The sequence below is a fragment of the Rattus norvegicus genome, chromosome 1 (genome assembly GCF_036323735.1).
Source record: "Rattus norvegicus strain BN/NHsdMcwi chromosome 1, GRCr8, whole genome shotgun sequence".
NCBI lineage: Eukaryota > Metazoa > Chordata > Mammalia > Rodentia > Muridae > Rattus > Rattus norvegicus.
The window spans coordinates 246073060-246095121 of record NC_086019.1 but is presented as its reverse complement, the minus strand read 5'-3'; the positions used below and the strand labels follow the sequence as shown (position 1 = coordinate 246095121).

Here is a 22062-nt window from a genome sequence, read left to right as displayed (position 1 = left end):
TTGAATGTGTTTGTTTGTTTGTTTGTTTGTTTGTTTGTTTGTTTGTGTGTGTCAGCATGCATGGGCACAGTACATGTGTGAAGTCAGTGCTCTTGCTTCCATTGCGTGGGACCCAGGGGTTAAACTCATACTTGATGTCATACTTGGCAGCAGGAACCTTTACCCTTGAACCAGTCTCAGGCAGGTGTTTAATACAATTCGTGCCTTTTGAAATATCAAAATAGCCCATGACTGCTCTGGTGATGGTGTGACTACTAGAGGTGGCAATTCACTAAATACTGCAGGACTTTGTAAAGCTGTAAGTTTAGATACATAGAAAAGAGAATCCATTTTAAATCATCCCATCTCAAAGCCAAACTTACTTTCTTTCAGTTTAAGCACTAGCATTGTGATACAGATAATAAGTTTGCAAAAAGTCAACAGATAATATTAACTATCAAAAGTTAAAAATTAAATAAAGTCACCCTACCTGAGTCCACTTCTTGGTGCTATTCTGCATCTGAATGGCTGCGATGCAGCTGAAAAGCTTCTCTGATGTTATGTCTTCTGGCAATTTGGTAAGAAATTGTGCTATATGAATAAAGTCCATCTGTAGGAGAATATCTTCATATAGCCTGAGGATTCCTAGTCCAGTCCTAAATAAAAATTCCTCCCCATCTCTACAAAACACATCCCAGACGCGGCAGGCCAGATCAAGAGGCAGTGATTTGCTGTACAGTGTGAAGATCCTAGAGTGAAGGGAGAAACGGTTACTGACCATGCACTGACTCACTGACTCAGTAAGCATCACTAGGGAAAAGAAGTATTCAGAGATAAAAGGACAAATACATTACAATGTTTTTCTTCAAAACTTGAATAGTGAGATATTAAGCAGTAATTAATGACTTTAAGTAAATTTAGAACCTCACATGGAGATAGTATGGAATAAACTGGGGTTTAAAATAGCGTAATGGTTAGAGGCATGGGGCTCCGAAACCAGAATGCTTGAGTTTGAATTTATAATTTCCAAATGTGGGATTGAACATAATATTTAATTTACTGAAAGGAGGAGAAAGGAGAAGGCCCAAATGACTAGGAAGATATCATATTTGATCAAGGTCATTATTTTTTTTTTCCATCAAACCCTAAAGCCAGTCTGGGTTCTGAGGTAGAGCACCTGTCTATCATGCAAGATACCTGGTTAATATTCTCAGCATAAATGGGATAAACTGCATATGGTGGCACATGCCTGAGACTCTAGCGCTCGGGAGGTGGACTGTGACGATCAGAATGGTAAGGCCATCCTCAGCTACATACGAAGTTTAAGGCCAGCCTGAACTAGAAGCCCTGACTCAAAATTTAGTAAAATTCCACAACTACTCCTAAAAAAGTTGTTTTTCAATGTCATGTGTCTGCCTGAATGTATGTCTGTGCATGCAGTACCTGAGGAGACCAAAAGAGGGCATCCAATTCCCCAGAATTGGAGTTACAAACAGTTATGAGCCACTTAGAAGGGTGCTGAAACTTGAACCCAGCTTCAGCCAGTGCTACTAACTACTGAGCTATCTCTCCAGCCCCAAATTCTCCATTTGTTATCAGAATTCAACAATGATATTAAAGTCAACTGGCTGTTGCTTACCACATAAATTCTCAGAATTAGAACATATTGGAAATAAAATATATATTAGCATCTAAATAGGGAATATTCCTATTTTAGAACTTTTGATAAAGCTTTAAAAAACATCTCTTAGTAAAGAAATACTACAATATAATATAGCTTTTCTGTGTTATGAATAAATTGCAATTACTTTTTCTAAGATATTAGTATATGCCAGGCATTAAATAAGATAATCCATTACTATAATTCACTACATTTCAAGATATTACTATAATCTTTATTTTAAAAAACAACATGTATTTAATCTGTGTGTGTGCCTGCATGGGGGTGTGAGCATGTACATGCTGTATATATATGCCATAATGAATATGGATGTCAGAGGACAACTACTGGTAGTTGGCTTTTGCCTTCCACCTTGTGGAACTGGGCCTCTCTTGCTTTTACGCTTTGCTCATTACTCCAGGCTACTTCCTAGTGGCTCTCCTGTCTCTGCCTCCCATATGGCCATTGGAAGGTTGAGATATGTGCCACTGCATCTGGAGTTTTACATATGTTTGGGGAATCAAACTCAGGTTGCCAGGTTTGTGTGGCAAGTACTTTCCCATGCTGACCCTCTTCCCAGCTCCCTATCCTCCCTTGTTTAAAAAAAAATTTGTGTGTGTGTGTGTGTGTCTGTGTCTGTGTGAGTGTGTGTGTGTGTGTGTGTGTGTGTGTGTGTGTGTGTGCGCGTATGTGACATGACTACAGGCAGAAGGTGTTAGATCCTCTGGAGCTGGAGTTACAGGCTGTGGTGAAGCTGTTCAAGCTAGGTGAACTCAGGTTCTTGGTGAGAGTAGCTTGCACCCTTAATAGCTGAGCAATGTCTATGGGTTCTTCCCTATTCCTTTAATAAAAATATTTAATAATAACAACAACAATAATGACGATGATGAAGAAGAAACTAATTTCAATCCAGTCTATGTTTTTTGTTTGTTTCCTTTTTCAAGACAGGATTTCTCCTTCTAGCCCTGGAACTCACTTTGCAGACCTGGCTGGCCTTGAACTCACAGAGATCCTCCTGTGTCTGCCTCCTAAGCACTGGGATTAAAGGCATGCACCACCAAGCCTGACTCCAGTCTATGTTTTTAGATACATCCTTACAAAATGTTGGACTTTTTCATTTTTAAGGAAAAGTGCCTTTTATATGTATAATCTCACCCATCAGATTTACTACATTTCCTAAGAAAGGAGAAAGTTATTCTTTATTTCTTTTTTACTGTTACTTAATGTCTCTTAGTGACTTACCAATCTATCAAATATATATCTGGTGTAAGATTGTATGACTTGAAATGAAGAAATAGTTTGGATAGGTTTTCCTCAAAGAATACTTCAAATGTTGCAAAATACTTCAACATCTATATACAGAAAAAATAAATAAAATTATAAAATAATCTACTACAGAAAGAGAAATTGTTAATATTAATAGAAAATTTTATTAGCAACTATTTTGAGTTGCTTCAAATTTTCCAAAACTGTTATTTAATGAAAAGTTTGTCTATTTGATTAGACTACCTCAGTTTCTTCATGGTTTTTATTGTAAGCAGACGTTCAGAACACAGAAACATGTGAGGAAAGCACAGTCTACCCCAAACGTTCATACCATGCTGTGATCCACACGGAAGAAGGCGAGCTGGCACGGCCTGTTCAGGAGATTTGCAAACGCAATGAAGGCGTCTGCTTCCTCCAGATTGAGGATGAGTACGGCTGCGATGAAGGACATCCCTTGGACCTTCAAAGGAAGAAAGAATAAAAATGGTTTTAAATCATTCTACGGTTTATTTATACTCCTCAAAATTTACAAACTGATATTAAGAAGAATTTACCAGTTTTGTTCTTCTTCCCAGTAAAAGCAACTACTATGAAATTTCAATGGCTGTGAATTTCCCTAATTTTATATTTGTTCATGTGATAGAGTTTAATTAATCAGAAAAAATTAAATCAGCTTTTATTTGGTCTAAGAGCCTATCTCAGTGTACCAACTACCTTTCATGCCTTCTTAATCTGAATCTTTCGAAATTACATGTTAATGAGAATTAAGTGGTTGTTTTCACATTCTAGCATATGAAGAACAAAGAATAAAGGAGAGCTGTAAGATAAAATACTAAAATTCAAATGGAGAAGTTGTTGGGCTTAAAAGAGCCTGAATTTGTGAGGAATCACAAGAAAGAAATGAAAGGGAAATCCTGCAAAGAAGCTTGAACAAAGAAATGGGAACAAAAGAACCCATGTAGAATACAACATACGCCATAGGATGATAGCTGGCTTCCTTCTAAGCAGTTGGCAAGAGATGGAAAGCCTCCTCTTCAGGTAAACCAATAAGCTCAAAGGAGCCACAGATACTTCATCTGTGTCTGTAAAGAGCTGTCCTGGGAGTATAGACAAGATGTTTGTATGTAGAGAGCAGACTGAAATGAATACTCACGTAACCAACGTCAGGTCTGTAACATGTATATGCCCCTAGGATACTATGCAAAACATCGTGGTATGGGCCACCCTTAGGGAAAAAAAGAATAAAATTTGAAACTAGAAGTAAGTATCTTTAGGTTAATGCTCATATAATATGAAAAACTATAAAACTATGTAGCATTCCATAAATGACCAGTTTTAGCACATTTAATCATTATAAAAATAGTCTAAATGTATTCTATCAAGATGTTTACAGAAGTAATAAAAGTTTAATCTTGAATAATAAGTCAAATATATTTACTCACTTGAATAAAACTTATAAAATTTGCAATAGATATGATAAACGCAAACAATTTTCTATTTAATTCTTTTGCTATTTTATCTATATACACATGAGGATTGAAACTGGGGTCTTGCACAAGTCATTATACTAAGTACATTTCACTTCATATAATTTCAGAAAAGTAAAGTAAATAAAATGAAGTAGGCCAGATGTGCTGCACATGGCTTTAATCTCAGTAAAGCAGAAGCATAAACGAGTCTGAGATCAGCATAACCTACAGTGATCTCCCAGACAGCTGAGGCTCTACACTAAGACCCTGCCTAATAAAAAAGCCAGCTAGCTATATACTAAGTTATGTTAGTTAACTTTAATAGCAATAGTAATCTGTAAAATGTATGCGTATGGGTGTTCTGTCTGAATGTTCATAAGTGTTCTGCCTGAGTGTGTATTTGTGTACCGTGCATGTGCGTGATATTGATGGAAGCCAAAAGAGGGTGGTGACAGATCCCCTGGAACTACAATTAGTAGACGGCTGTGATCTGCCACAAGGGAGTCAGAAACTGAACCCTGGTACTCTAGAAGAACAACCAATTGCTCTTAAGAGCTGAGCCGTCCCTCCAGCTCCAGTGTTTTGTTTTTCATTTATTTACTTATTGTGCATGTGTATAGGCACATGCAGGCCACGGAGTGCATGTGAAGGTCAGAGGGCAACCGTCAGGAACTGGCTCTCTCCTTCCACTGCTTGGGTTCCGCAGGATCAGCCTCAAGTTGTCGGACTTTGGCAGCAAGCGCCTTTACCTGCTGAGCTATCTCACTGGTCTCAAGAGCAAAAATTTCTATTAATCACATAGCCTTTATTACAGATAAACTATTTATAAGCACCTTAATATTAAAAATTAAAGATAGCCAGCTATGCCTGTAAAAAATATGAAAGTAATGTATTTCTTCCTCATTCAATGGTAATTCTAAACAATTTGGATCTAATGTATTTATATTTTAACATTTTGTAAGACAAGTTCATTAATAATTCAAATATATAATATAATTCGCTATAAAAATGTAAGTGCCGGGTTGGGGATTTGGCTCAGTGGTAGAGCGCTTGCCTAGCAAGCGCAAGGCCCTGGGTTCGGTCCCCAGCTCCAAAAAAAAAAAAAAAAATATATATATATATATATATAAGTGCCTACTACTTAACAAGTATATGCTATGACATATCTGCTATGTTCCACAGAAAACAAATTCCTTAATTTTTAGTTTTGCATTTTTATATAAAGGCCCAAATTATTTTTAATTTTTAAATTTTTATTTATTTTAAGTATATGAGTGTTTTATCTGCATGCATGTGTCTGGTGCCCAAGGAGGTCAAAAGAGGCAGTCAAATCCCCTGGCTCTGGAGTCAGGGAAGGTTGTCATGCTCTTAACCATGGAGCCATTTCTCCAGTCCTGCTTTTAAAAAGAAGTTTCGTTTGTTTTTTATGGCAGAGTGTCACTATATAGCTGTGAGCTCTGAAACTCTATGTGGATGAGGCTGGCCTCTAGCTCAGAGATCCACTTACCTCTGCCTTCAGAGTGCTGGGATTAAAGCCATGCACCACAATGCCTAGCCTTTTCTCAAATTTTTAAAGTATTTTTTCTTTAAAAAAATAATGCCTGGGGGCTGGAGAGACGGCTCAGTGATTAAGAGCACAGGCTGCTCTTCCAGAGGACCCAGGTTCAATTCCTAGCACCCACCTGGTACTAGCTCACAAGTGTCTACAACACCTATTCCAGGGGATCCAACACACTCACATAGACATACATACAGACAAAACACCATGCACATAAAATAAAGATAAATAAATATTATAAAAATAGTAATGCCTGGCTAGGTATGATAACTCACTTATTTATTAATTCCAGCACTTAGAAGGTAGAGGTAAATGGCTCTCGAGTGATTTCTACAGCAGCCTATTCTATTAGGGGATCCCAAGCCAGCCAGGGTTAAATAGTGAGACTCTGTCCCAAAAGTTAAATATAAAATAAAATAAAATAAAATAAAATAAAATAGTGCCTATAGAGTCATAGAATTTGTACCACTGAGTATTGAAAGAATAAACAGTAGTTAAAAACTGATTAGAAAACCTCACCTTCTGAAAGATGTAGAGAGATGGAAATGTACGAGATATGTCCAACTTAATTAATTCCAGACTAGCCTCTCGGTCAGCAACAGATAGACCTGCATTACCAAACATAAAATTAAAACAGGCTGAGCACACTGCCTATATGTTAAAGTAAGCGGAAAAGCAGAATAATCTAGAATGTTCAAGGAACACTCAACAGCCTTCCTAGAATTAGAACTTAGCTTCTTCACGTAGCCTAGGTCAGCCTCAAACTTCAATTCCCTAAGTAACTTTGGACTCCCGATCCTCTTGCCTCTACCCTCCTGAGATAGCATTATAGCCTGTGCCAGCATACCTAAGTTATGTAGTGCTGCGAATTGACCTCAGGACCTTGTGCATGCTAGGCAGGCACTCTACTGAGCTACATCTTTAGTCCTCTTTCTTTTGTGAGGCAGAGTCTCGCTCTGTAACCCAGGCTAACTAACTGCACAATCATATCAGCCCTCTTGTCTCGACCTTATGAGTTCTGGGATTATAGATAAGCAAACATGTGTATTCTCATTCTCTCTCTCCCTCCTCCCACTCTCCTCCTTCTCTCTCTCTCTCTCTCTCTCTCTCTCTCTCTCTCTCTCTCTCTGAACTTGTCTCTCTGTCTCTCTCTCTGTCTGTCTGTCTCTCTCTCTGAATCTGTCTCTCTCTCTGTCTGTCTGTCTCTCTCTCTCTGTCTGTCTGTCTCTCTCTCTCTCTCTGTGTTTGTGTGTGTGTGTGTGTGTGTGTGTGTGTGTGTGTGTGAATGCACAAGGCAACAATTTCTCATGTAATGTAGGTTGGCCTTGAATTTACTCTGTAACCAAGGCTAGCACTGAACTCATTTTGATTTGGCTCTCCCCACCCCTACTGATTACTGAAATCATAGGAATATGCTCCCATACGAAGCTTTGAATTTAGTCTCTTTTACTAAGGAAACATAAGTGCATTCATCAGAAAAATTTATGGTGAAAGAATTCTGTTCTAGTCCTTATTGAATATAAAGACAAACCAATACTCCTATGGTAGTAACTAGGGAAAGATCCTAGTTAGAAACATCAGGGCTGACGGTTCTATAGTTAAGACTATATATATGTACAAGTTCAGATCCCAGCATCCACATAACAAGCTCTGCATGGCCATGAAGGTCTCCAGCCTTAACACTGAGAGGCTGAGAAAGAAGGGCTGGGCTGGCTGTTGTTCAGCACAGCAGGAAAACACATGAGAACCCCAAACTGAGGGGGAGGCAGACGTTGCCTCAAAGGAATGAGGTGGAATGTGATAGACAAGATGCTGCTCTTCTCTGCCTCTGCATGAGCACAAAGGCACACAAGCACATGCATTTGCATACATACATGTACACACACTTCATATATATATATATATACAAGTATACACACACCACATACATCATTCCCTCATATGTGCACATACACATATGCATACATAACAGTCACAATTCACACAAACTACTAATATATAATATAAAAATAAATTACATAATTACATACACACATATGTATGTACACACACACACACACACATTTTGAGACAGGGTCTCACTATGCATGTTCTGGAACTCACTATGTAGACCATGCTATCCTCGAATTCAGAGATCCATCTGCCTGTGGAGTGCTGGGATTAAAGCTGTGCACCACATGCCCAGCTGGACAGTTCTCATCAGGAATTTGATGAAAAGCAATAGCTTTGCTCTAACCTAGCTGAATTACTGTCTGAACTGAGGTAATTAACTCCTAACCAAATGCTCAAGAGAAAAGCATTCATATTTTTATATAATCATTTCATTTAAAGTGCCCAGATATTTTTTTTAATTTAAAACACACAAAGAAATAGGAAAGTATGACTTACAATAAAAAACCCTACAGATAACACAGTATTGGATCAACAGACATTTCTGTCTATTATACGTAAGTTAAATAAAGTATGATAAAAATGGGAGAAAAGGTATGAAAAAAATAAATTTCAAAAGAACAAGTGGTCAGTTTTGAATTATATATCAACTAAAATTCAAAACTCATTTGGACAGATTTAACAATAGAACAGAGAAAGATTAATTTGATTATAAATACAAATCATCCAAATTGAAACAGAGAAAAGCTTCTTTTTAAGAAACATATAAGGTGTGTGGATCACTACTAAATACATGGCATACTGTAATTTAAATAGGGCATAAGAAGGGGGCAAGAGAGGCTGACACAGTATTGCAAAGATAACAGGGCTGGAGAAACGGCTCGTGGTTAAGAGCACGTATTGCTCTAACACAGGACTCAAGTCTGACTCCCAGAACCCACATCATGGCTCACAACTACATGTGACTCCAATTCCAAGGGGTCTAACACCCCTATCTGGCCTCCTAGTGTACCAGGCAGACTTCCATGCAGACACTCATACACACAAAATAAAATAGAATAAAATAAAATAGTGTAAATAATAAGTTTTGAAAACTATTTTATGTATGTGAGTACACTGTCGCTGTCTTCAGACACACCAGAAGAGGGCATCAGATTCCATTACAGATGGTTGTGAGCCACTATATAGTTTCTGGGAATTGAACTCAGTGCTCTTAACTGTTAAGCCATTCCTCCAGCCCCAATAATAAATATTTTAAGAAAAGATCACAACCAAAAAGTTATGTGACAACTGATAACTACTGTCAGGAAAAGAGCAAACAATAATCTAAACACTACACTATGGATTGAACTCATTCTTTGTCAACAGGATGTGTAGGTGATAACGAGAGGGGGTAAGACAGGTGTTTATTAGTTAAGAACAGTTTTAAAATTTGTATTATACTTATTTATTTAGTGTAAGTGTGCACAAAGGACAACCTGAGGGAGTTGGTTCTCTCCTGCTATACCACAGAGGACCCTCAAATTTACCCACTAAGTCATCCTATACCATCCCTGGCATAATTTTCACACTCAATTAATTCATACTAAAGTACAATTTTTCATTATTTACCCATAACAAAAAGTTTTGTTTGTTTGTTTTAGATAGGCGCTCATGTTGTTCAGGCTGGCCTCACACTTGCTACACAGTTAAAAATGACTCTGAACCCCAATTCTCCTGCCTCCACCCTCCAAAGTACAGGGATTACAGGTGTGAGTTACACAACCTTCACCAGACACTTGCCATTTTAGTTCATTTACATTTTTTTCTGTTTTGTTTGCAGCTCTGAGCCATTGTTTTAGCACTGGGTTACATTTATAGTCTTAATTTGTATAATTTTGGTACTTCATAAAACCTATTTCAATAGAAAACTGAGCCAGGCATGGAGACATGACCTCAGCCCCTGCCCTCTGGAGCAGAGGTGGAGCCAGCAAGTCCACAGTTCAATGCTAGTCTGAGCGACGCACATGACTGCATCTCAGAATGAATGAATGAATGAATGAATGAATGAATGAATGAATGCATGCATGCATGCATGCATGCAAGAGCTGAGATCTCACTGATCTGAATTCCATGTATTTTCACTTCCTTTGCATTTTCAATTATAGCTAAGACAGCCAAGCGATTTCAAAATGATTCTTTCACGGTCCTCAAAACTAAGTTCTCTTCTTGTCCACTTAATAAGATTTCCCTTTCCTAATGTTCACTTTCATAAAATGGAAAAAAGTGATTACTCATAGACAACCAATATAAGTTCTATTTATTTATTCAAAGATACATTTTAGAGTTTTATTTATAGACAAGAGAAGAATTTTCTATCATCATCATCATCATCATCATCATCATCATTTTTGAGTTTTTCAAGAGAGAGTAACAACCTAATTGCCCTGAAACTCACTTAAAGATGACCAGGCTGACCTTGAACTCAAAAAGATCCTAGTGACTTTGCTTCCCAACTTCTGGGATTAAAGGTATGTGCCACCATGCCTAGTGATTTTTGCTTTCTTTTTGTTTTTTTAAAAATTTTTACTTATTTTTTGTGAGTACACTGTAGCTGTCTTCAGACACACCAGAAGAGGGCATTGGATCCCATTACAGATGGTTGTGAGCCACCATGTGGTTGTTGGGAATTGAACTCAGGACCTCTGGAAGAGCAGCCAGTGTTTTTAACCACTGAGCCATCTCTCTAGCTGGTGATCTTGCTTCCTATACAGTAATAAATACAAAAACAGAAAAAGAGGCTGGAAATATGGCTTAGTTGGTGGAGTGCTTGCTCAAACCTGGGCTCGATTCCAAGCACCACATAAAGGGAAAATAGTAGCTCACACCTGTAGTCCCAGAACTTGCAGATAGAGGCAAGACATCATCAGAAGTTCACTGTCATCCTCAGCTTCACAGTGAATTCAAGGACAGCCTGAATTGAATGAAACCTACTTAGGAAAATAAGCAAACAAAACAAAAAATGATAGATTAGGAAAACAATTCCTGGGCTGGAGAGACGGCTCAGTGGTTAAGAGCACCGACTGCTCTTCCAGAGGTCCTGAGTTCAAATCCCAGCAACCACATGGTGGCTCACAACCATCTGTAATGGGATCTGATGCCCTCCTCTGGTGGGTCTGAAGACAGCTACAGTGTAGTTATGTAAAATAAATAAATATTTTTTTAAAAAAGGAAAACAATTCCCCGTTATCAAAGTCCAAAAGATAATTAAATAAATTTGCTTAAATTTAATAATCTAATACAAGAAAAAAATTCTTCATGATGATTAAGAAAACTAACTGGCTGGGCAGAGGTGAGGGGAGTTATGGTAAGAGAAATGAACCAAGAGCAGAGAGAAGTACAGGAAGCGCCAACCGTGTGCACTTTACTGGGTGCTGAAGTCAGTGGATGGCGAAGGCGAGTTCAGAAGGCGTGAAGACCATCAGTCTTTATTAACACCTCGGTCTGACGGTCTGATTCATTAACACTGGCTTCAGCCCATTACCTTCACTGCTGTGATCTGAATCCCGGGATTTGTGGTAAACAGACCAGACTTGGAGCCCAGCCTCTTGCTTCTAACTACTGTAAGTCTGCTCCCCATTCCACAACTCAGAATACTATCATGGACTCAAAAACGGTACTGTACTTACAGCAACTGTCACAGCTTCTGGTACATGGTAGAAAAATCCTACCAGTATACTCAGTAACTGGATTTTGAAATTCTCATTTGGAAACCCCCATACCTTCCATGTCACTATCAGAACTTGATTCACTGAAGCTTTTCCACCGTTCTTTTGCTCTTGAAAGAAAGATTTCATAAAGTTCTGGAGAAAAAAAAATTCATGATTAATACCAAACAGATAATTTCGCATTTTAATTTTCACTTTTTTGTTTGTTTTGGGGAGCCCTTCCCCCAACACACACATGTAACAGAGTTTCTCTCTTTGCAGCCCTGGCTGTCCTGGAACTCACTCCAGGCCTGCCTGCCTCTGCCTCCTAGCCCTAGGTTTAAGGCGAGAGCCACTACAGCCCGGCTGTTAACTATCACTCTTTACTTCTATGGATCAGCCCTGTCTGGAACAAAACTGTGGCAAGCTGAAGCAAACTAGTTTTATTGGAACTCTTCATTACATGACTAGAAAGACAGCAAAAGACACAGGAGAGAGTCATTCCAGATCATTCTGGGAACTGGTCCAGAGCACAGAAAGATGAGGGCTTCTGCGCAACAGCCACACTGGTCAGGAGCAGCCAAAAGCTAGGGTCAGACCCACAGTGCATTACAGCTCTGCCAGTTCCTGCCGCCGGGACTTCAAGGAACTCACTCAGCTACTCTGGAACTTGGTCTTTCATCTTTAAATTGGAGAAAATACCAATCCATGGGTTGCCACTGATTAAACAAGTCATTTTCTATAGGTTCTGGTATCTTTTCACTTTCTTTCTTTTTCTTCTTTTGTTTTGTTTTGTTTTGTTTTCTAAGACAGGGTTTCTCTGAGTACCTGTGTCTGTCCTGGAACTCACTCTGTAGACCTCAAACTCAGAGATCCACCTGCCTCTGCCTCAAAAGCTGGGTCAGAGGCTCCACCACGCCTGTCATCTCTGCTTTTTTTCTTTTGAGTCAGGTTCTCACTAGGTAACCCTGCTGTCCTAGGACCTGCTTTGTAGATTCGCAGGCCTCAGACTCACAGCGGTCTGCCTGCTTCTGCCTCCCACGTGCAGGGATTAAAGGCATGCACTAAAAACTCTATTTTTATATGTAAAATACATACATGGTTTCTGAAAAGACAAACTTAGAGCATTAAAAAGTAAGTTAACATCTCTAAGACGTAACTACATGGTTAGCAGGGCTCTTATGAACTCTTCCAAACATAAAGATATGAACATCTGATTTACGTATCCTCGGTTTTTAAAACTCAGGGCCTGGAGAAACAAGAGCGCTGACCACTCTTGCAGAGGTCCCAAGTTCATGTCTCAGTACCCACATCAGGCAACTCACAATCACCTGCAACTACAGCTCCAGGGGATCCTAGGCCTCTGGCCTCCATGGGCACCTGCACTCACATACACGGACCCCCACACAGGCATATACACATAATTAAAAACAATAGATCTTAAAAGAAAGCCAAAGTGATGATAATACTACACATATCGACTTACTTCACTTCGCTCCATTAGAGATTACACATTAGTAGATACGAGTCTTGTTTATTTTTTTTCCCAGTGCTAGGAACTGAACCTAAGGCCAGAACTCTACCACTGAATCAAATTCCCAACTTTTTTGCTTGTTTCATCCTTTTATTGGATATTTTCTTTATTTACATTTCAAATGTTATCCCCTTTTCCAGTTTCCCCTTCAGAACCCTCCTACTCCATCCTCCCTCTCCCTACTTTTATGAGGGTGCTCCCCCGCCCATCCACTCCCGACTCCCCACCCTGGCATTCCCCTACACTGGGGCATCGAGCCTTCACGGGACCAAGGGTCTCTCCTTCCACTGATGTCTGACAAGGCCATCCTCTGCTAAGTATGTGGCTGGAGCCATTCAACACAATATTCCAATATATGACAACTATACTCTAACAAATATTCTTACATAGTCAAGACTTTGGCTATACATATTTCAAACATTATAATTCTATTTCTATTACTTACTCATCATTACTACAAATGGCTTGAAAATAAAATTTAAAAGAAAAAGTTGAAATTACTAATGCACAAATCCCTGAGTGACTTGGGAGAAGAGGTAAGTACAGTTTAATGTATAATTGTATAATGTATAATTGCTTGCGGTTGTCAGCTATCAGCTGCATATACTGTTTAAATGTCACTGTTTCCATGTCAGTCTCCCTCTTTAACCAAGTTTTAAAGTGCCTTGAAAGAAGAGAAGACTCTGGCTGACAAATCCCATTACATTAGGAACCACAAAGCTGATCTAATAAGGAAAATGTGGTAATGTGTTTTAAATAATCAAAAGAGTAGCTTTCCTTTTGAGAAATTATAAGAAGACTTATAATTAATATTCTCAGTGAAAAGGCCTTTGTCTCAGTTAATTTCACATAGAATCTGAAGAGGGAGAGGTAGAATCCGGCTTAAAGACAGGTCAAGGACAGTGCCTTATACTTGAATGGAGAATATTCAGGTTTTAGGGTTTTGCTCTCAGATTTGGGAAAATGATGATAAACAGGCATTCAACAAAGAGTGTTTACACAAGAAATACTCATATTATGAATAACCAAAACAATTTCTCGTTATAGCTAATGATCTTATCTCCATTTTACAAATAAAAAAAAAAGCTACACTTTTAGACAGTAAACAGTTTGCCCAAGGTCATAATCTAATGCATGGTAGAACCAGATGTGAGCCTATCTGACTGACTTTACAGCCTGTACTCTTAGCTAGCATTTTTTATTGTTATAAATTTTATGATTAAAATAAATTCAAGTAAGGAGTCAATTACTAGGATGTGAACTAAGTTATAAAAAATAAGCTTACTGAAGGAATCTTTCCACAAGGAAGAGAATTAGTTTCCTATTTCATTTTTCAATACATAAGTGCTTACTAAAGAAAACCTAAAATTACACTGAAGTGAATGACTTGGTCATACTGCGAATCTCAACACGTCAGCACTGAGATGTTTGTTTCACTGTCATAAAACCTTACCACTATCAAGTCAACATTTTAAGTTACCAAGCAAGCTACCACCCCAATCTAAAGCCAACATTATCAGCAACAAGAAAGTTTAAAAATAAAACAAAATTTCAAATAACCACCAGTCAGTGCTTTTTAAATCTAGAAAAAGAAAACCATTTTCTTTTAACTTGTCCCACTGAAATCATTAGAAACTTATGTATTTAAAGGTATTCAATCATATAAAGTCTAATATATTCTAAAGTAAATATTAAAACTTAAAATTATACTTTAAACTCTTTTTGGGAGTGGTACTGTGGCTTAAACTCAGGACTTTTCATATGCCAAGCAAGTGTCCTATCACTAAACTATATAATATACCACCAGCCTTTTCTTTTTCTTTCTTTCAGTACAGTAGGAAATAAACCTATTGTCTTGGTAGGTCTTGGTAGGTAAGCCCTCTTTCACAGAGCCTAGTCTGCCTGGAGTTTTTTGTGTTTGTTGTTGTTGTTTTGCCTTTTCGACGTTACTGTGGTTTTGAGACAGGTTCTCACTTTGTAGATCAGGCTGACCTGGACACATAAAGATCTGCCTGCCTCTGCCTCCTGAATGCTAGGATTAAAAGCATGTACCCCATGCCCGGCTTCTATTGTATTTACCTTGGAACTGAATCTAAGTTTCCCAGGCTGGCCTCAAACTTACTCTAACCTCTACAGGTCTTCAATTTGCAATCCTTCTGCCTCGACCCCCATAGCTTGAATTATAGGTCTATGTCAGTATGCCAAGGTCATTAAACTCTACTTCTTGAAGTTTTTAAAAATTACTCCATTATTTGGATGGAACAGGGGTGTGTGTGAAGGTCAGAGGAAAATTTGTGGGCCCTGGGTCTCTCTGTGTGGGACCTAGGCATGGAAATTATCGCGCTTTATAAAAAGCACCTTTTACTAGCTAAGCCATCTCTCCAGCCCTCTTTTTTTTTTTTTTTTTTTTTTTTTTTTATTAACTTGAGTATTTCTTATATACATTTCGAGTGTTATTCCCTTTCCCGGTTTCCGGGCAAAAATCCCCCTCCCCCTCCCCCTCCCCTTCCTTATGGGTGTTCCCCTCCCAACCCTCCCCCCATTGCCGCCCTCCCCCCAACAGTCTAGTTCACTGGGGGTTCAGTCTTGGCAGGACCCAGGGCTTCCCCTTCCACTGGTGCTCTTACTAGGATATTCATTGCTACCTACGAGGTCAGAGTCCAGGGTCAGTCCATGCATAGTATTTAGGTAGTGGCTTAGTCCCTGGAAGCTCTGGTTGCTTGACATTGTTGTACTTTTGGGGTCTCGAGCCCCTTCAAGCTCTTCCAGTTCTTTCTCTGATTCCTTCAACGGGGGTCCTATTCTCAGTTCAGTGGTTTGCTGCTGGCATTCGCCTCTGTGTTTGCTGTATTCTGGCTGTGTCTCTCAGGAGCGATCTACATCCGGCTCCTGTCGGTCTGCACTTCTTTGCTTCATCCATCTTGTCTAATTCTCTCCAGCCCTCTTAAAGCTGCTTGTGTTTGGGCTGGAGAGATGGCTCAGCGGTTAAGAGCACCCGACTGCTCTTCCAGAGGTCATGAGTTCAATTCCCAGCAACCACATGGTGGCTCACAACCATCTGTAAAGAGATCCGATGCCCTCTTCTGGTGTATCTGAAGACAGCTACAGTGTACTTATATATAATAAATAAATAAATCTTTAAAAAAAATATTTTAAAAAGCTGCTTGTGTTTAATGTGTATGGTACTGAGCGTTCTGCCTGCACATGTGTATGTACACCTTGTATGTGCAGTGCTTGTGGAGGACAGAAGAGCACATCAGATGCTCTGGAACTGGAGTTAACTCTTGTCAGCTGCCATTCGGGTGCTGGTACAACCCAGGACCTCTGAAAGAAGAAGGGTTCTTTATTGCTAATCCGTCTATCTCTCCAGACCCAACTTCTGTCTTTAATGTAAAAGGGACATGCTCGTCTGACCCCATTAGAAGGTCACACCTGTGTTCTGGCTTAGGTGTTACTTTCTTCCCTAGCACCTTTCTCTTAACCATACTCTTTAAAATCTACATGAAAACAGCTTAATAACTTCAACGATACTGTTAAAATGTTCGTTACATGGTACATTTTATTTTATTTGGTTTGGTTTGGTTTTCAAGACAGGATTTCTCTGCAGCCTTGACTGGAACTCACTCTGTAGACCAGGCTGACCTGGAACTTACAGAGATCTGCCTGCCTCTGCCTCTCGAGTGCTGGGATTAAAGGTGTGCACCACCACAGCCCAGCATTTGGTACTTTTAAAATTTAAAAAAAATTTCATGACAGCATCTCACTATGTAGCTCCTTCCTAGCATGGAACTTACTGTGTAGACCAAGCTCACTTTAAACTCAGAGATCCTCAAGCCTCTGCCTTTGGTGAAAAATCAACCTTTAAAGATCACAAATAACTGTAATATCTACAGTTGGTATCACTTTAGTGATTAAAAATAGACATGTGGGTCTTTATATTTTTATCCAATTTTATATTAAATAAAATTGATTATAGCAAAAAGATCTTTGTAAAAATATTTTTGAACCCAATCCTATGTAGATCCTTCTGCTAGGTTCCTTCCGGTAAATACATAGAACTGAAACAATAACAGATTAATGGTGATTTCTTTTTTTAGTTAAAATGTATTTATCACTATGGGACAGCCTGAAGCCTGGGCACGAGTGGCCAGCGTGCTCCTTCCCACCGCTGTGGGCTCTGCAGTCAACCACAGCCATCTGGCTTTCAGTGCAAGTGCTCTGACTTGAAAAGCTACTTCATTGGTCCTAGAAGGTTTTAGTTTTCAGATATTTTAAAAATATTTCTAAATCATTTTCAGTCCTACACTGTAACTATTTCATTTCACTTTAATGTCTCAGACTCTGAGAATTAAAAACATGTGCTTTGATACTGCTCCAACATGTATGTTGATTTGGTCAGGACAGAGAAAATCATTAAATACTACAGACAAACTGTACTGACAGAAAGATCAAGAACAGTTCACATGGCAAGCATTTAAAGTTTATATTATTCCTTGTATTTTTCAGTAAATATCAAATGTGTACTTAAAATATAATAGTAACCGGGCTGGAGAGAGTAGTTAAAAGCACTGAGTACTCTTTTCAAGAGGTCCTGAGTTCAATTCCCAGTAACCACATGGTGGTTCATAATCATCTATCTGTAATGGGATCTGGTGCCCTCTCTGTGTGTCTGAAGATAGCTACCATGTACTCAAATATATAAAATAAATAAATATTAAAAAAAATACAGTAACAATATATTCTTTACTCCTGTTTTTCTTATTTTTCTTTTCTTTTCTTTTTTTCTTTCTTTGTTATCTTCTTGAGAAAATTGCTTTATGTAGTCCAAACTGGTCTTTAACTCACTGAGTGGCTGAGGATGACCTTGGACTTGTGGGTCTGCTGTCTCCACCTCCTGGTTTATGCAATGCTGAGGACCAAGCCCAGAGCCACATGTACGTTAGGTAAATACATTATAGTGTTACAGCCCTAGCCAGACAATACATTCCTTCTACTATTAGAGCTCAAAGTTTCCTCTGGTGTCAACTGTCTGTCTAATATCACCACTATCACTCAGGCTGATTGGTAAATATTTTGATAAAAAACAGTTCTGAGACAATTTTATGTAGCTTCAACCGTGTAGCCCAGAATGACACTGAATCCCTAATGTTCCTGTCTCTAAGCCTTGTGTGCTGAGATCACAGCCATGAGACTACAGGCATGTGTCACATCCACATTTTAAAAGAAATCATTTCATTTATATTATCCTATTTAAACTTTTCCTGTAACTCATCAGAATTACTCTAGCATTTTACTACATGACAAAGTCTGAGACTTAAGATAATCCCTTTAAAGTCTTTCCCACACTTTATTACTATTATCACCAGGATCACTGTTGGGTTTTCTGACACAGACTCTCTAGCCACTGTAGCCTAGGCTGGCCTACAATTCACGGTGCAGCCCAGCTGGACTGCAACCTGCCGTGGAGCTGCCAGAGCCTTCCGAGCGCTATGACTACGGACTGAGCCCTGTGTCTGGCTAAACTTTAAAGGTAAAATCTAAACAACACACACAACAAAAGTGCTCAGTGAAACCCACTTACTTTGTTAGCTAAAAAAATAAGGAAAAAACCCCAAACTCTGAAAGAATTGGTTTGGGTAAACATTTAGCAGAAAAAACAACCAAGTTCTCTCTGTGCATTGTTTATTGTTTAAACAGAGAAGCTGTGTCTTGAGGCAACAATGTCTCCTCTGTACTTACTGTTCCCTGCACAAACTCACTAGCTTTAAATTTTCTACAGTTCTAGTGTCTGAACACTGTTGACAGCTGTAAACTAAAGAAAAAAGCCCACGAATCGTTCATATATATATATATATATATATATATATATATATATATTATATTAAAAACTTATTTACTATTGCAAAGTTTGGGAAGGCATGAGGCATGCTCTGAAAGTGAAAGATATGGCAGTGTTTTTTAAATGGCAACTTTACTAATATGATAATAAAACTCTGGAGATGATAATTTGTATGTGTGGGAATAACTGAATATAGAATACAAACCAGGAGTGATATTTAGTTCATTTCCTACAGCTAGACTCCAAACTTTCCCACGAACACTAGGGGGCAATCCCTGCCACCACAATTCTCGAACTCTTCTTGTACTACGCCTAGAATTAAAGGAGGAGAAAAAAGGAAAAAGTTACTTTTTGTACCAAAAATACTAGTTGCGTGATGGCTTACCTATGGCCAAGTGATCATATGATTTTTAAGAATCCCAAGTGTTAAGTATGAAATGCATTCTTTCCTTTGAGTTCATGCCTGTAGGCCATGAAAGCCCTCAAAGATGGGCTAAGGGAAATTAAAGGGAACAGCCTCTGACAGATGTTACTTATACTAAAGGTATCATCAGAAAATCAGAACCATATGGACAATTATTAAAAATAAAAGACATAAATGTTCTGCCAAGTCAGTACCAAAACTAAAATCACAAAGAACCTATTATGAGTAAGGCCTGGGTAAGGCCCTAGGCTTTAAGAACAGTAGTTCACTGAAAGAGCATAGGCTTTAGAATCAGACCTAGATTCAAATCTAGTTCAACCACTCATTGTATAACCTTGAGCAAATCTCTTAGCTTCTCCAAACTTGAGCTGGATAACCTTGAGTAAGACAAATGTAAGTAAAGGCACAAATAGTACCAAACTATCGATTTCCATATACAAATATACTAAGTAAAAATAAATTTGTAATTTGGACATAAGAGATGAACAATAGCTAACAATAAAAATCGAATTAAAAGGATATACTGTGTTATATAAATATCCCACTTCTCTCATTCATTCACCCACTCACTCAAAAGAGGGTACTTCTGGTTTTTCTGCTTAAAAGAAGTACTTTACAGCTTCTCTTTGACATAGCTGACCGCCAGTATCCCTGCTGTTACATCTCTGGTAACTGATGTGCCACTGAGTGAGTAAGGGCAGGTCTTGTGCCCCACATGACAAGGTGGGACAAAGGATACTTTATGGCCAGGACAAAGGAGCAGCACAGACTTCACTGGGCTTCTCAGAAGGACACACAATTAAAAACTTTTAATTTCTAGAAGTTTTTACTCATACTTAATTAGCTAATTTTCCATTTTTTGGGTACAAGCAACTGAAACCTCACACAGTAAGACTGGATAAGAGGGACCACTGTGTGTGTCACATTTCTAATATTTAACAAATTGTCAATGTATGCCCTACATACATTGAAGAAGGTATCCTTCAACCCTTTGCCCAGAGGGAAGATAAAACATATGTAGAAATATTGTCAAAAAAGAAGAGACAAAAAGGGGGGAGGGGAGGGCAAGAAGAATAGTAGCCTCAAGGCACCATAGGACCTTTACAGGGGAAAGACCATATTTCCCATGCTTTCTTAGTTACATTCTCTCTTCTTCCTGTGCACCTATTTATTTGTAGATCCTGTCTGTCTGTCTCTGTCTCTGTCTCTGTCTCTGTCTCTGTCTGTCTCTCTGTCTCTCTGTCTCTCTCTCTCTCTCTCTCTCTCTCTCTCTCTCTCTCTCTCTCATTCTGGCTGAGTTGGAACTCATTATGCTATCCAGGCTGGTAATGAATTCCTCCTGTCTCAGCTTCTAGATTTCTGGATTAGAGTCATGCAACCATATTCAACTTTAGAAACACTTTTCACATCTGATAAATGTACCTTATATTTCTCTATGTAATGAGTTCTTCCAATAATGAATTTTTTACAACTAGTGTTAATTTAGGAGAGTAAAGGTTTCCTGAGTTATTCATGGGTTTCATAGAGCAAGTAAGATATTGACAGCACAGAAGATGGCCAGTAAGAAAAGTATGCGTTAGAGATAGGAGCTCATGAACGTGTATAGAGGAACATGAGTTTGGGGCAATGGTTAATAGCATAGCTTAGCTGCAGCACAAGATGCATGCTGAGAGGTGACAATACAGACTTGGGAAGGATGAAACACTTGGAGACATACTAGGCTTCTGGAAAAATCTGCTTACTTACATCACTTCCCAATTGGGCAGTATCTCATTGATCCAAATCACCATTGCACTGGCAATGCTTTCCTCCTGCTTAAACCGCTCTTTCATTATTCTTTTTCTTTTATGTGCTTCTTTAATTTCTGTTTTGAACAAGTAAGAATTATTTCAATACAAAGGAACTGGACCAAAATCCCTTCCTTTTGTACCTTAAGTCTATAAGAAAGGATTCAAGAAGGATCCTTTGATAGTAATGAGAAAGAGGAAGAAAAAGTAGAAAACAAAGCCTAGCTAGCATCATATTAAAGTATCTCTTATCTTATAAGAGCAATGAGATAAAGGACAAAAATCAATTTTAAAAAATGGCTAGTAAATTGCTCTGTTGCTTCTTTCTGGTTTTTGTTTTTTGCTTTGTTTTAATCAAGACAAGGTTCTGCAAGACTGCCTATGCTAACTTGCTGTTCGACATCTTTCTTCTCCTTCTTTTCTCTTTTATATCCTTTATTTTTTAGACAGGGCCTCAAGTAGCCCAGGTATGGAGCTAGAATAACCCTGAACTCCTGTTAGCACTGCTTTCATCTCCCAAATGCTGGGATAAGGTGTGTGGCACCACCCCTGGTTTATGTAGCACTAGGGCCTAAGCCAGGACTTTGCCTATACAAGGGAGGCACTCTCCCCAGGATCTATGTTAAGGCCAGGCCTCTTCTGGGGTAGCCTGGAAGTCATTATGTATACCAGGCTGTCCTCACATATACTCACTCTCCTACCCTATCCCCAGGGCTGGGAGTGCAGGTGTGTGCCACTGTGCCTGCCTGGCTGGTTACATCACACAGTTCTGTTTACTTTATCCACAAAATGAAATCTGTTCATGAAATAATTACATTAAAACTGCAAGCAACTAATTAAGAGCCACTTTTTATACAATAGATTACTAATCTTAACATAAACAATATGATATTTAAAATTATTTTGCCAATGACACTATCACTATATAAACACCTTTTAGCATGGTGTTTTATTTTACTAATTAGGACAA

At 38.7% G+C, this 22062-nt stretch overlaps 1 protein-coding gene across 5 annotated transcripts in view; it reads right to left on the bottom strand.

Moving 5' to 3' along the window:
* Tbc1d12 (TBC1 domain family, member 12) overlaps positions 1-22062 on the bottom strand; it is an 82257-nt gene that overhangs the window by 3120 nt on the left and 57075 nt on the right. For 3 of the 5 annotated variants that reach the window (NM_001377114.1, XM_039090978.2, XM_063273921.1), the window contains exons 5-12: positions 21052-21169; positions 19087-19193; positions 11584-11664; positions 6452-6540; positions 4059-4130; positions 3237-3365; positions 2882-2991; positions 470-728 (exon numbers count right to left, since the gene is read on the bottom strand). In NM_001377114.1, coding sequence (NP_001364043.1) covers positions 470-728; positions 2882-2991; positions 3237-3365; positions 4059-4130; positions 6452-6540; positions 11584-11664; positions 19087-19193; positions 21052-21169 — 965 coding nt within the window. Of the gene's footprint in view, positions 1-469; positions 729-2881; positions 2992-3236; positions 3366-4058; positions 4131-6451; positions 6541-11583; positions 11665-19086; positions 19194-21051; positions 21170-22062 lie in introns of those variants that run through there. The other 2 variants (XM_006231335.5, XR_005492272.2) reach the window with 2 other exon arrangements.